The sequence below is a fragment of the Lytechinus variegatus genome, chromosome 1 (assembly GCF_018143015.1).
Source record: "Lytechinus variegatus isolate NC3 chromosome 1, Lvar_3.0, whole genome shotgun sequence".
In the NCBI taxonomy this organism is placed as follows: Eukaryota; Metazoa; Echinodermata; class Echinoidea; order Temnopleuroida; family Toxopneustidae; genus Lytechinus; species Lytechinus variegatus.
In genome coordinates this window covers 55,753,676-55,769,799 of record NC_054740.1, presented here as the reverse complement: position 1 = coordinate 55,769,799, position 16,124 = coordinate 55,753,676, and the positions used below count along the sequence as shown (strand labels likewise).

Sequence of the window (16,124 nt, the reverse complement as noted above, 5' to 3'; positions counted from 1 at the left end):
ATTAAAATCATAAGGACTGTATAAAGAGTAATTTTCACTTGCAAGATACATTACAATATTTACATATAAAAAATCATACTTCATCACTTTTATTTGTTTCCCTAATCATTCTTCCGCCCCCTAGTTATGCCCGGTGAATCAGAATCAACACTTCTTTTGGCAAAAAAAGTATTAAAGGCTACGGTCCACAAAAGTGTAATATACAGTGCGTCCCAAAACGAAACCAAGACATAGTGATGATTTATCATAACTTAATCATAAATAAAATAGACAAATGACCTACCAACATAAAGCTTAGAATCTCCTCTTTCATCTGGTACTACTTAGATTATTCCTCATTTACGCATGAGTGAGCAAAAAACAATTCAAAGAAAGGATGCCAAAAACTCATTTGACGGGGTGTATCTAAATTTCAAAAAGAAAGTCACATGAATAAAAAGTTCAATATTCGCTCTTTTATTTGATACCTTAATCACAAAAAATGGTCAAGAAGTAAAAAAGTTATGTTCCATCGAAACAATGCTTGTATTTCCATAATTTCATTAAATAAACATGTTTTCACCAGTTTCCCACAGAAGCTATCGCACGGTAACTAATGCATCGCTGATCGTCAACAAAATGGAGCGTCGAGTGAGTTTGAACGCTAGCCTGTAAAAAACCTCTTCATTTTATGAAATTATTGAAATTCAAGCCTTATTTCAAATAACCAGGGGTGGTATTCTGTAACTCTGTCATAACTTGTCATTTCTCTCCGAGATGTGACACCGCTATGATTGTCACAAATCGGTATTCTGAACATTGTCTTTTCCCTGTCATATCTCTCAAAGTTCCCACCCATCTTTTCGGAAGCAAACCAATCAAAATCATCGTTAGTTCCCAGTTGGAGCCATTCTAGCCAATAGGAAAGCCCCGTTGCAAGTAGGGCGTATCCCCAAAACAGTTGCTGGCATCGCGCAACTACGCGTATATTTATGCGCTTAATTACAAAGAGAGACAGGGAGCTATGAAGAATTTTAGAGGAGAAGTATAAAAGTAAGGAAAACAGAGAAAAAAAGGAGGAATAAATATGGAGGGCCTAACTAATTGTAGCATGAAAAAATAATTTTGAAAATTGTCATGGAAGATGAGTGAAACTAACACCACAATCTAATCTAAATAATATAATTGTTTGCTTGACATTCAGTCGGCAGGGTATCGGGATATTTGGTACTAAAAGATATGACAAAATTTATGACTGCTACCCCCCTGTCATAACTTTTGTCATATCTTTTGCTTGTATAAAAGGATTACGCGCATTTAAAGCCGCATATTTTTGCTGCGCGCTAAAGAGAAGAGACAAAATTTATGACAATTTTTGTGACAAAAGTTATGACATCCACCAGAATACCGATTTTGTCATATCTCTGAGATAAGATAAAATATGGAGAAAAGACAATGTTCAGAATACCGCCCCAGAACTTTGTTATTCCTTGACCATTTTCTGTGATTGAGGTATCAAATTAAAGAGCAGATATTGAACTTTTTAAAAATTTGGTTTTCCTTTTAAAACCCAGATACGGCCCGCCAAGTGACTTTTTGGAATCCCCTTTTTAAATTGATTTTGCTCACTCATGCGTGAATGAGATTTGTGATCAAGTTATGATAAATCTCGGTTTCGTTTTTTGTGGGATGCACTGTATTTGCAAATGATGTATTTCCTCCAGCTCCAGCAATCACATTTCTGTCAAACTCGAAAAGTTTGTTTGACATGCTACATAGATTTGAAAAATTACAATCTGTCTGAGAGTGTTCATGATTTTTTTTTCTCAATTATCATTACAGTCATGTTTGACATATATTTACGATTACTAAGAAATTCCTGCCAAATTCAAAACAATCCCAACAAAAAACTCGATGACGGGGAATTTATTATACGACATCATACACGTTGGGTGGCGTTATCTGACCTTGAAATATGAAAGTGAGTTTTTAAATTCTGGAAATTAGGTGTGAGGCATTATCTCAGGTGACAGAGGCAGAAAGATTATATTTATTTTCTAATCTACTATTCAACCTTGAAATATGAATGAAATCTATGATTTTAGAATTCTTTGCATGCCTCGAAGTCAGTTGTGAAATATTATCTCAGGCTAGAAAGACAGAAAGACAATATTCATATTCTCATACTATAGTACCCCATGCCATAAGAATGGAGTCCCATTTCTTCTTAAGTAAACTTAATTCATTCATTAAAATGAAAAAAAAAGGTAGAGGACATTACTTGAACCTTATTGTACTGTTTAGCTATCTAAAGTAGATTTGAAGTAATTGAGCATTTATTGTAAAAGAAAGAACTTGCCTGAGTACCTAGGGCTCAACACTAACCTTTTGATGTTGGACCAGTATACACCCCATTTTTCTATTTTTTACTGGTCTGAACCTAAAATTTGCTGGTCCTCCAAACTAAAGATAAACATTAAAAAAGGACTTCCAAGTTTATTTTGCTCTCTTTTATTGCTTTAATTGCCCCTCCCTCCCAAAAAACATAAAAACGATACACACGCACAACAGAATACATGCGAGCCATTTCTCATCTTTGGAAAACCATTTTTTTTTTAGATGCAAGAGCCATTTTATAATTTACAAAACAAGATAAAATATCATTTGTATCAGTATGATACATTTTTTTACTGGTAAAGTCGGACCAGTAGATCTGGCTATTTCTGAAAAGTTACTGGCCTGACAGGAATTTTTACTGGTCTGGGACCGTCGGACTGGCGCCAGTGTCACGCGCTGGTTACCTAAAATTTACATGTCCAATTGTCTTAATGATAAGGAGTAAAGATGGAAATGTGAAATGATTATCTTATCAACCTCATGGGAGAGAACTTGAGGGAGACGGAACAGAGAGGGGGGGGGGGGTGTAAGAGAAAATGAGAGAAGAGGGTAGACAGAGATGGGGGAGGGGGAGAAAAGGAAGAGAGAAAATAATAGTTAAGGGGAGAGAGATGAACAGAGATAGAGAAAGGGAAGGGGGAGAGATACATATGGGCATTTTCATGGTAACTGACATTACACGGCAAAATTTTACACACCTTTCTTTGTGTGTATGATTATCTCTCAAACATCAAATGATGGTAGTTTGCTTTTAAGCATTTGTTGTTTTAGAAATAATCATACACACAATGAAAAGTGTGTAAAATTGTGCCGTGCAACGTCAGTTACCGTGAAAATGCCCATATAGGTAGGTGTCGTGGAGACAAAATTGCAGAGAGATAGAAAGGGATGGAGAAAAAGAAGGGAGTTAGATGGAAAGGGAAGATACATAAGTCGGATGATCTGTTAGCATTTAAGAAAGGGAAATGGGTGTGCCCTTACACAGAAATGATTTCAAGTCTTGAGTAACTCTAGAGATATAAGGTTACACTTGCTCATAGCTTTTCCTTTTAACACTACCATAGCCTTTGGTTTGAACTTCATTCTTTGCATCTTTTCTGCGAAGTACCCTCTTTCTGCATCTTTGCACCTGGCATAGGTCTCTGATTTATCTCCCTCTTGCTATAGATAGGTTTCATGTTACCCCAGAGATCACATTTAAAGGTTGTTGTCATCGATGATAGATGAATTGAGGATATATCACAGTCAAACCTCTATATTATTTATATTAATAGAAAATAAACAGCTATACATCAAATAATCATTCGAAATTAAAAAAAATACAGCCAGTGGGCAGAGGCATGTCATATATGCCATTCAAACAATAGATGTTACAAATAAGCTGATTTGTTCATAATAGTGTATTTATTGGCTGGAAAACTAATATCTTTCAGGGCCAGCAAGCATGTTTGGTAAACCCAATGGAAAAAGCACCTCCCCGCAAAAAAAATCGACTCAAAATCTATTGTTACGATTGATATACATTACAATGGAGACACATTGGTAGGCCTGCTTGTTTCGAAATAAGTGAGGCTAGCTAGCAATTGAGAAAAAAATGTTTCTTTTCCACACTCTGGGTAATCTCAAAAATTACTTTCAAAACTCTTGGTTTAGAGAATAATAATCTAATCAACATTTGAAGATAAAAAAAATTAATAATAGATCATCTTGACGGTAATTGAAAGTAGACATACATGTTCATTGCTAGTTTTGATGGGCAAGAGAATATCATGGGAAATCATAGTATCAAACATCTCTTTGGCAAATCTCTCAGGAGAAATTTTCTTGTACTCTTTTTTTTTCATGAATGATTATCCTACTTGAGAGACCATTTTATGAAGTTATTATGGAGACATTACCGATGAAGTTATTATGGAGATATTAACAATGAAGTTATTATGGAGATATTAACAATGAAGTTATTATGGAGATATTAACGATGAAGTTGAATTCTGTTCAACATTTTTTATGAAAGAAACCTGTCTTAAAGGGTTTATTCAACACGTTCAATGCACCAAACTAATATTTGCTGTAAAGTGAAGGAATCGTCCACACTGAACAACAATCATTTGTTGTGCATCCTTGATGCTTCCTCCTCAAATATTTTCTTAATTTACGAAAAAAATCATATAATAAAAATAATATATGAAATCCCTCCTATAATCAAATAATCTCGTTAGTACTAAAAATATCATTTTCAAGCATTTTACAATTGAAATTCAATCCTAGACGTAAAACAAAGTGAGGATACTTTTAGATATCAGCTATCACTAAACTATTTTAAAGAAAAGGAAAGAACAGCAACACCCACACAAAAACACTATTTTGAGATAAAAGATGAAATAACGGGTTTTAATTCCTGTCATTCGATATGTTGTGTCTGGAATATCACCAAGGAACAAAGTTTGATTCAACAGATAAAAACTCTTGATGTGAAGACGGAGAGGCATTCTAAAAATAATCTAAATTTGTTTCAGTTCAATAACAGTAAAAAAAAACAGAATGAATTACATTTTTTGCTTGTTACACTCATGCAAAAAAAAATGGGAATAATTATTTTTTTTATCAAATTGCCTTACACATGTAATTCAGAGTGATCTTCTACAATCTGGGCTCCAATCGCTAAATACCAATAACCAATCAAGATCACTGTTGCATGCGCATTTTGTTACAGACCCAGACTGGACCAAAAATGAAATTGACAAATTATATACCAATGGAAAGCTTATAAGCTACTGAATACAGCAATGTATGCTTTATGCATTTTCACCGCTTCCCATCTGAGTATTTTGCTTAAGAATATTCCAATTATCGGGCTTCAAACCCGGCTTAGAAAATAGGCTTTGTGCTTTTCACCTGCCTCGAGACCGTGACGTCCCGTTGTGTAAGAGGCGTCGTGATTCCATAGGTTTGTACACAGAAAAACTGGCTGATTTTTTTGCTTTCCAGATAATGCATTTCATTCTCTTCACTTCTATCAAAGAGGGATCCACAAGCTTGAATTTATGAAATCTACAGTTTTGAACTAGTGTTTGCCATATTTTATTTCCTGCTTATTTGGCGCAGATTTCAATTCTATCTGCATTCAGATTATGTATAACAACTTTTCCTGACATAGCAATTTAGGCCCAATAAGAGCCAAACAAAGAAATCACAAAAAAGGTATTGAATAGCTGTAGGTTTATACATCAATTTGAACTGTGAATAACTTTGAGTGCCATTTTCATCTGAAAACGACAAAAAATGGATTCCTCACATGGAAATGGAAGAATATACCCAATGCTTTTGTACACAAACCTATGGAATCACAACCCTCCAGACACAATGTGACGTCATCATTTCCAGGCGACGTGGGGGTGCTCAATCGAAGCGTACTTTGAAGGAGAAGTTTCTTTGATTTTTATTGAATATTTTTAAGAAATGAAAGGAGATATATGGAATATTTTTGGTATATTTCTATTCTATGAATCATTACCTTTGGATATATAATTGTTTTTACACCGGTCAGGGTCTTTGAAAACACTTACAGGAACCAATCAGAATGGTTCTTAAGTCGCAACAAGTTAGCCCAATATGACAATTCTTATGTCATAGAAGAAATTGGCCAAGTTTCTAACATATCTTTAAAAACAAAGGTAACAAAGTTCTTATGAAAAGCAAAATAATGACAAATATTTGACAGTTCAACTGCCAAAAGAATCAAGATTGTTCATAATTATGTTGATCAATGACTGATCTATTCCAGATAGCTGTGTCCCATAACATGATGTCTTGCAAATGAATTACAAATATTAAAGAACCATTCTGATTGGTTCCTGTGTTTTTTAACAAAGTGCGCATGCAACAGTGATCTTGATTGGCTATTGGTATTTAGCGATTGATGGCTAACCTTATGTTACAGAGCCCTGGGCTCCCGTAACACAAAGGTTAACGATTAGTCACGAACTTGAAGAAAAAAAACATTCTGGGCCCCGTCTTACAAAGAGGTACGATTGATCCAATCAATTGCAATTCTATGGAAATCCAGCATGGTCATATTTTCTACAAGAAATTTGAAAAACGTCCTTTGTAAACAAAAAATATTTTGATCAAATATGCATTTTAGATGTTGACGATGCTGGCTATCCATAGTTGTGGTTGATCCGATCATCGCAACTCTTTGTAAGACCTGATTGGTTCGTTGTTAGCCTACTGGGCAAAATGTGCATGCAGTGATGATCGTGAAAGGCCATTTCAATTAGTGATTAATCACTAACCTTTGTGTTACAGAGCCTTGGGCCCCGTCTCACAAATAGTTTCGTTTGATCCAATCAATCACATCTATGGACGTTCAGCAACGTTAACATCTATTGTGCATGTTTGTTCAAAATATTTTCAAACTATGATGCATATTTCAGGCATTAATTGTCTTCTTGAAAATTCACTGTGCTTCTCTTTGTTTACAAAGGATATCGTGCAGATATCCTGGAGAAAAAATTATGACACTGATGGATTTCAATGAGTTACGATCAATCGGATCAATGGTATCTCTTTGTAAGTCGGAGCCCTGGGGTCCGTCGCAGAAACAGTTGCGTTTAAAAGCAAGTCAAATAATTAAACGCAAGTAAAAAAATTGATAGCAAGTCCAAAATGCGCACTGTTGATTGGTTGAAAATTAAGTAGTGCCTAATTTTTAGAGTTGCGATTAATTGCTACTCTTTCTACAACAGGACCCTGGTCATCTCATGGAGTTTAACAAACAAATGTATCTCTTACACTCAAGAATTTGTTATTTCTTGTATTTTTGGAAGTAGGCTAACCAGGTAAAAAAGTTCATGGTTTATTCATCAGGGAAAGCTGATCTTCACAGATGTTTCTTGTTGTCGGATCAATCGTGTCGTTGGTCAACATTGTTTACTCTCCAGTTTGTTTATAAAATATCACCAGGGGGCCATTCTATAAAGCTGTTTGTAAGTTAAGAGTGTCTTTAAGAACGACTGGTGATCCTTTCTTACGCGCTAAGTAGTCACCAATGAACATCTCATTTTCCACAAGAAAGGATCACCAGTAGTTCTTAAAGTTGCTCTTAACTTACAAACAGCTTTAAAAAAAAAACAACGGGGGGGGGGGGGGTGTTTTACAACAAAGAGTTAAGCATGACTTAAAGTTAACTTAAAGTTAAGTCATGCTTAGTGCTGATGCGCACATGATTATCTAACACGCAACCTTATTGATTAATAAGCAGTAGCATCTGCTCTCTTGGCATTATTTGACCAATGCGGTGATGCCTTTTATTCGCATGCAACTGGATATGTAAGTGCGACTATTCATACTTCACTTGTTGTGAAACACCCCCTACTACTAGAGGGAATTATTTTCCTGATATCACATCTCAATTTGCTCCACATTTTTTTTTACTGCTGCACAAAATTTCCTTTGCGCAGCAATTTTTTTACATACGACTTTTTAGAACACAGTTGATAATGTTCCTAGCTTTTCAAGATGAAGTTTTAAAAATCTCTGATAATTGTTTAGACTCAATCCCAGTTTCGCATGTTTTATAAGTTGTTGCACTAAATTTCATGTATTTTCAGTGCAAAACAATAATTTAAAACTACCTGTAATTAGTAGCACCATAACCAGCCATTCAATGGATGTTGTTTTAATACGCAACAAGATAACAAAATCTGACTGATCATGACTACCGTGCTTTTGACTTTTCAGCTGATCACATTCCCTAATTTTTCCCTCATTTGAGGCATTTTTCCCCTGTTTTGAGGTATTATCAAATTTCGTGATTTTTCCCTCATGGGAAAAAAAGTTAATTATTTTCCCTAATTCCCCTGATGGGCTGGGAACCCTGGCTGAAAGCTTTTCCCTCACAACCAGAAACGGTACTCAAATCATTCCCTGTCCTAGCGAATGGTCTAAGTCCCAGATCTCCTATAACACCTATTAGCTTAATCAACCTGGAGATGTTAAATGTGGGCTGGTGAATAATGTCTCCAGACTACGAATCATAAGGTCTAGGGCCTTGTTTCATAAAGAGTTACAACTGTTGTAACTTTGCCATCATGGCAACTACCATGGCAACAGGGCTCAGCAGCCAATCAAAATCAACCATTATGGTAGTTGCTATGTCTATAATGGAAAACTATTCAGTTGTAACTCTTTATGAAATGGGCCCCAGGATTTGATTCCCACCTCTGCACTTATACAAAGGCGTTGATTTGCCACACTCCATCCAGGTAGGTTAAATACATAGCGGTACATGGCAGGAATTTATAAGTGACAGCTCTACCCTGGAAGCCTGGGTAATAATATGCAGTTCTTCAAAACAAATTTGTTACCTGCTACTAATGTTGAACATTATCAAAATGTTATTTTCATCAAAATAATGAAATGCGGCGAGACATCACAAGAACTAACCTCAACTACTCTTCAAAAACATGATGGACATCACAATTTCTTTCTTCAACATCATGGTCCAAATTAACCCATTTCCGTCGAGTCAATTCTGACATCTATATCGATTATTAAGATTTCTGGATCATATTCCCACGTTCATCATCCTTCAGAAATGTGACCTGCTTTTATAGACATAAATGTTTTTTTTTTCCAGAAATGAATGTTCTTATTGAAGGTAATAATTGCAGAGTACACAGTGCGTCCCAGAAAAAAGGAAACTGGGATTCCCACACCTGTTTTTCTTCAAATGCAAATTAACTATGATTTTTCATTTACATCAGCATACCATTCAATTATTTCTCTACATTTTGATACCTAATACGTGACAAACACTCCACACATTGATGAGCAAGATGAGTTTGAAAATTTAGTGTCAAAATTAGGTTGCCCTGAAAAATTGGACAAGATTGGTTCCTGATACAACAACCATGCTTCTTCGACGATGGACTCATTAGCATTTCTTTTGTATTCTTTGTTAAAGGTCAAGACCACCTCAGAAAAATGTTGTTTTGAATCAATAGAGAAAAATCAGACAAGCACAATGCTGAAAATTTCATCAAAATCGGATGTAAAATAAGAAAGTTATGACATTTCAAAGTTTCGCTTATTTTCAACAAAATAGTTATATGAACGAGCCAGTTTCATCCAAATGAGAGAGTCGATGACGTCACTCTCTCACTATTTCTTTTGTTTTTTATTGTTTGAATTATACAATATTTCAATTTTTACAAATTTGACAATTAGGACCTCCTTGTCTGAAGCACAAAATGTTAAAATAATGGAATTCCACGTGTTTAGGGAGGAATGAAACTTCATTTTTCATGACAATGATGAGAAAATCAAAATATTTCATATAATAAAATACAAAAGAAATAGTGAGTGAGTGATGTCATCGACTCTCTCATTTGGATGTAACTGGCTCCTTCATATAACTATTTTGTTGAAAATAAGCGAGACTTTAAAATGCCATAACTTTCTTATTTTACATCCGATTTTGATGAAATTTTCAGTGTTGTGCTTGTTGAATTTTTCTCTTTTTATTCAAATCAAGTTTTTGTTGGGGTGGACTTGTCCTTTAAGTTTCTCTCACTGATCCCTGAAATGAAAGTCGATTCAGATTCTTACACAAGTTTCTGCACAAATCGTCCCTGATAGGCCTAAATATTTTTTGTTTGTAACCTGCCATGCGTGAATGATTTGCTGAGCTGTTGTTCTCAAAGTAAAGATCAGAGTCCACTCTTACCATCAATATCAAATTCATAGTAAAAACATGTTTGATCATTGTGAAATTTATCTCTGAAAACGGGTTTCCTTTTTTTGTGGGATGCCCTGTATAAGGTAAAATTAGACGAGAATCGGGGTGAAAATATTGATTCCAGTAGAAGTTTCCACACAAGACACTTCCCTTAATAGAGTAAATTAGCATCTCAGAGATAGGCGAATTTCCTGCCCCAGCTAAAATTATAGACAATTGAGGAGAATTAGGATTCCAGTGTCAGGAAATGTGACAGATCAGATGGAAATGACAAAAAAAGAGTTCATGCGCTAAAAGATAAAACACTTTGACAATAAAGATTCCATATGACAATAGGCTGATTGCGAGAGACTTCAGATATATTTAGTATCATAAAACTTTGATCTACACTGTATATTATTTAGGATGAAAATATATTTCTGAATGTATGACATGATGACATATTACAGCAGAGATTTAATTCAAATATAAGAATTCTGGTCTGATGAATTTCTCACTGGGGAAGATAATATTCATGCATAGATGCCCTTTGACAGAAAAAAAAGAAATATCTATTGCTATTATTGTTAATCAAAACAAATAAATTTAACTATGCTTCATTGGCCATTAAAACCCAACTAAAGCAAGTTCTAGTTACAATGAGCAAACACATTTTACTTTTCATAGCACCCTTATAAACAAAAAGTATTTTGTGCATCCCACATTTTCTGTCATGGTGTTATGCTTTAGGCACTGTCCAGATCGGTATAAATAGAATCTAACAGCATTTTCTTTTAAATTCATAAAAAATTCTAGAGGTTAAAAACATACAAAAGCATGGTTTATATTTAGACGATGGAGGAGTGACGTCAAAAAAACAACTTCACGCTCTCTGCTGCTTCCCGTCACGTCACGTTGGAATGATGAATTTCAAATTCAGTGCTGCCTCCACTAAATGCTTTGCCAATGTTTTTGTTTTTTGTTCTTCTCCCTTTCTTCTCTCATAAATCTTTCGACCCACATCCAACCCCCCCATCTCCGAATCTAGAATAGATAAACACGCTAAGGTTGACCCTAATCTTGCATTTCCTCAATGTGAATTTGAATTAGAGCTGTGTTGAACGAAGCATATTTATCTTTAAAATCTTTAACTTTACTGAAATTCAAATAGTCCTTTAAGAAAAGTAACATCAAAAGAAATGCTTGCATGCAGTTATACAGATTGTTTGTTGGGGTTGGGGATTAGTCTGTAGGAACAGACCCTGATTGAAACTTCGATCAACAAGTGGGTCTTCATGCAAAGACTAGCACAAACAAAACTTGCTATTACAATTCTGAGCGAGAGGGCCTTCTGTACACAAGGCATGAGTAGGCTGCACATTCAGACCCTTAACTCGAGTGAAGGGTTTGCACAGCAGAATAGGTGGGGGTTACCATCCGTTTGGCAGCATTTACATGCCTGTGTGTGTGGGGGGAGGGGAAGAAGGTGGGTGGGTGTGTATGTGTGAGTGTCCATAAATGTGGATCAAAGCCGAAGAACGAATTCCTGAATGTTGGATTCCAACATTTCAACATTCAATGTCTAATCACGTTTTTCAAGCAAGAGTCGGAAAAATCAATAATCATCAGCTGTAGGGGGAAGCATGGTCTTATACAAAATGAGTTCTAAATCTCCTCCTGCCAACCTTTATCGATACTTGACCTGCTCTCAAAATTAGGTTAACGACATGCCTTGATAATTCTATCATTTTCCCACTGAGCTCACACATAAGGGCCGTCTGCACCATCCTGATTTCTCAAATTAGCGCGCTATTTCTGATCCGGCAAATTATCCTGATCTGAACAATCTCGAGATTATTTGCAATGGAGACGCAATTATCGCGCTAATTCGTATGATTAATCTCAAGATTGCAATCCCAAGTCAACTTGGGATTATTCGCAAAATATAAAATAGCACGCTATTTTACGAATCATCACGCTAATTCATAGGTGCAGATGCACTCGGGATTATTTATTCACGGCTTCATACCATAATGCATCGATGCCTCGCTCGAGCAGCAATGGCTCTTCTTGCGATGGTGGAGACGGGGTTTCTTGAATCTTGAGATTAATCGCAAAGAGGGCCAATCGGGCTAAAATCTCGAGATTAAGCAAACTCAGGATGGTGCAGCACCGCCTATAGAGCAATATTCACTGATTTCATGAACAAGTATATCTGAGGTGAAACGACATTTGCTCCTGCGATATTTGCTCCTGTCTTGATATCTCATACCCCTTTCATAAACCCAATTATGCGGCTAATAGCAGCATAATTTGGTCGTAAAATTGGAGGAGGACCAGAGTTATCCGCATTATTTTGATGCTGCTATTATCCGCATAATAGCAGCATCAGGATAAGATTTTGAGTTTATGAACGCATTTCCAAATAATGCGGATAATTGCCATGGTGCGGTCACAAGGTCACCCTTTCCCAACACAACCGCATCGGAGGGGGCGTGTCCAGTTGTCATGACGATTATCCGCCTTTTTCAGGACGGGCGCTCGTAAAAATAATGCGGCTTATTTTCGGAGTTTGTGAACGCAATTTTTATTGAATTATCCGCATTACTCTTAGGCGGCTAATTGGAGGATAGGTTTATGAAAAGGGTATAAGATAAGGATTAGGATTTACTTAGTTTTGGAGACTATACCGTATGGGCACTAGTATTCAACCCGGCATAATTCAAAGATTTTGACATATTCCTGAAAATATTTAGAAATAGGGAATTTATCTTAATTTCATACCTTTGTTATTTCCAGGGTAATCCGTTGTCGGTATTTTCTTTATCAATCTGTCGACTGTATGCGCGGCCTTTTGCACTGAATGGCTCTAGCATTCAACCTAGTGAGGATAGATAGCAAATCTCAAAAGTGTTTGGATTGCCAAATTAGATCTTGATCTGTGTAAGTCTGGCTTTGATTAATTCCCTGTTTGGTATCATCTCAAATGGTCTAGTCCATAGCCGGATGGGACAAGGGCAGATTGAGAGACAGGGCTATCTTAATCGCTAGGTTGAATACTAGTGCCGACGGATTGAATACTAGTGCCAAAAACCATCGCCGTATATTTCGATCGCCCGTGCACACAGTCGACTGGTTGAAGAAAAAAATTATGGAAAAAGGATAACCAGCATTTGCTCTTGGAAATAGGACGGGCCTGAAATTCAGGTAAATTCTATATTTCTATATATTTGAGGAAACTCTCCAAACGGGTTGAATACTAGTGCCCTTACGGTATAGGTGTTATGGTTGGCTTAACGTGCAGATTTTTCATCGCAGCATCTGTCACCAGAGCAAAAGTCAGGGAACATATCTGAGAGTGATCAGTTTGTCATTGATGGACATTTAAAAAAAAAACACCTGCTTTAGGGCCTAATAAAAAAATATTGATTGACAGTCAGTGTGTCATGGAAATCTTTTTGGTTCATCATTCATGGGTATCAATATTAGGCCCGTTTTGAAAGTCCATTTTGAGTCACATCTACACGGTGTGTTTTTCGGTCGTGTACACATTGTGAACACTGAGAGCCAGTTAGGTTATGTAATATGATAAATTGCGTTGCAATTTCAGTGGATTCGTTATCACTTCAGCCCCTCCAAATCCTCACGTGACCACAACATACATGCTAGGGTTTGTAATGTTTGTGAAGTTTCTCAAATGAAAACTATATAGAACTCAACTAGTCAACAGAGGGCAGCATATTGATATGTTAAGATCACAGGTTGATGTCACTCCTTGTGACACGGTCGGTCGTCAGGAGAGGTGAACCACCTTCATAAGTCATCAGACATACAAGTAGACTAAACTCTCGATAATGCCATAACAGATTTCACCAACAGAGGGCAGCATTCAGCATTGGGAATGACACATGTTCAACCGCCCGTACAAATTCAAAAGACCAAGAAATTAAAAAGCCAGGATCTTTTCAGAGATCACATTCCCCCTTTCCAGTGCTGTTCCAGATGGAATAGGACGGTGTGTGTAGGGTATGAATGGACATTAGGGGTCGTATATTCACTTCTGTGTTTGTGCACTACTGGAATGAGACCCATCAACTACACAAATACCGTTTGTTTAAAACAGTGGACTCAAGAATAAAATTGCATGCTCAACCATGGCAACAACTATCAATTTAGCGCATCAGCATTGGATATTTTTTGATATACCCGGTAAATTAAGCATAATTTATACATGAAATCTGCATTAACCATGGGTTCAACCGACGGGTTTCAAAACCACCGTTGTGGATTTGGGCCGATGTGTTAAGATTAAGATAGGATGAAATGAAACCTTACCTGTGCGGGTTGTCTGGTGAATGTTACCCGTCTGTCCGCTTTGGTCTTCGGCGTTGCTGCGACCTCCTCTGTATCTGATAAACCTTGGATCTGGATTTGGTACGACTGTTGACAAAAAAACAGACAAATAAAACAATCAGTCAGTTGAGCTATATCATATCACATGGAGTTGCCAAATCTGGGCAACCAAAAAAAAAAGAAATCATAATGGCAAAACTAGAGGAATTCTTCAACAAGACCCTAAGAGATAAATGATAGTTGTTGCAAGAAACGCAGATTCCCTGATAAATCCTGTAAAACAAAGGTTCACTGTCATGCCATCCTACATCTAGATTTTGTAGAGTTCCATGATCTCCATGATCAACCATTTTTACAAGAACTACATTTATTGACAATGTGATCCTCGCCACGAAAAAGCTTGTAAGGGCTTAATAATATATCACTTTATCATGTGAATGACAAGTGAAAATAAAAAAGTATCAATAACACAAATTTGAAAAACATTGACAAAATGAAAAGAAAAAGATAGTATTTCTCAATAAAGAGGGGTAGGCTTTAGGCATAGCTTCAGGTAAATTATGTTATTTATTGTCTGTATTTTTTACACAAAAAGAACATTTTTTATTTCAGTTTGCTTGCCATCAGTATAGAACTATTTTTTTTTGTCTTAGAAGGAGTGATGCCTTATACAGTCACAGCCTGTCTCATTTCAATATATATAATAATAATAATTCCTTCTTATTAAGTGCTTTTTCAAAAGTTTCAAAGCGCTGTACAAATGACAAAACAAATACAATCAGTAAAAACTTGAAACAAAACTACACAAAATGAAACACTACTTGCAATATATTAAACATGTTAAAACAAATGAGATTTAAGCATCTACTTAAACACATCAGTAGACGAACATTGTCTAAGTTTATGGGGTAATCTATTCCAATATTTGGGGGCAAACACAGAAAATGACCTATCACCTACTAATTTGAATGTCCGGGGGATGTGAAGAGGGATATGTGATGATGACCAAGTGTTGTACATTGATTGGCGAACTGTTAGGAGGTATGATGGAGCTTGATCATTAAGACATTTGAATGTGATAGTCAGAGACTTATGCTCAATTCGATTTTTTACTTTCAGCCAGTGTATATATACATGTATATATATGCGTCCCATACATTATTCGTGATCCAAATTATTAGTCACACAAAGTCATTAAAGACTTTAAGGCCCTAAAAAACTTAGAAAGAAAATGAAAGATGAAAAATGAAAAATATGAGTAAAGTCTACAGTTATCATGACATCATACATATCCCATCAGATTTGCTTCAATAGCCACCCATCACCATTTTTTTTCCAAAAATTGAAGTTAAAGAATAGTAAATTATGACATGAATATCTATTTGTATCATGGCCTGTTTCTGCCACTGACATTATCCAACCTAGTCCAGTATCAGACATAAATCAAGATCTAAAATTCTGTAAAATTCCAGCGAAAACAAAAAGGAGAGAAAAAAAATCCCAGGCAAAGTCCATGAAACTATCAAGATGAAATGACTTCAACTTTGTTTGCTGCCATCTTTTGTCAATTGTTAAATCAGGCTTTGTGGTACCCCAGCACAATATAAGTGATGAAATTCAATTTGTAAACTCAATAAATACAGCTGCCAAATATCAATTCAAAAGAACCTCAATG

The 16,124-nt window shown here is 36.0% G+C and overlaps 1 protein-coding gene across 2 annotated transcripts in view; it reads right to left on the bottom strand.

Moving 5' to 3' along the window:
* Positions 1-16,124, bottom strand: part of LOC121417463 — a 46,800-nt gene that overhangs the window by 7,260 nt on the left and 23,416 nt on the right. For both annotated transcript variants that reach the window (XM_041611181.1, XM_041611189.1), the window contains one exon: positions 14,432-14,536. In XM_041611181.1, coding sequence (XP_041467115.1) covers positions 14,432-14,536 — 105 coding nt within the window. The remainder of the gene's footprint in view (positions 1-14,431; positions 14,537-16,124) is intronic.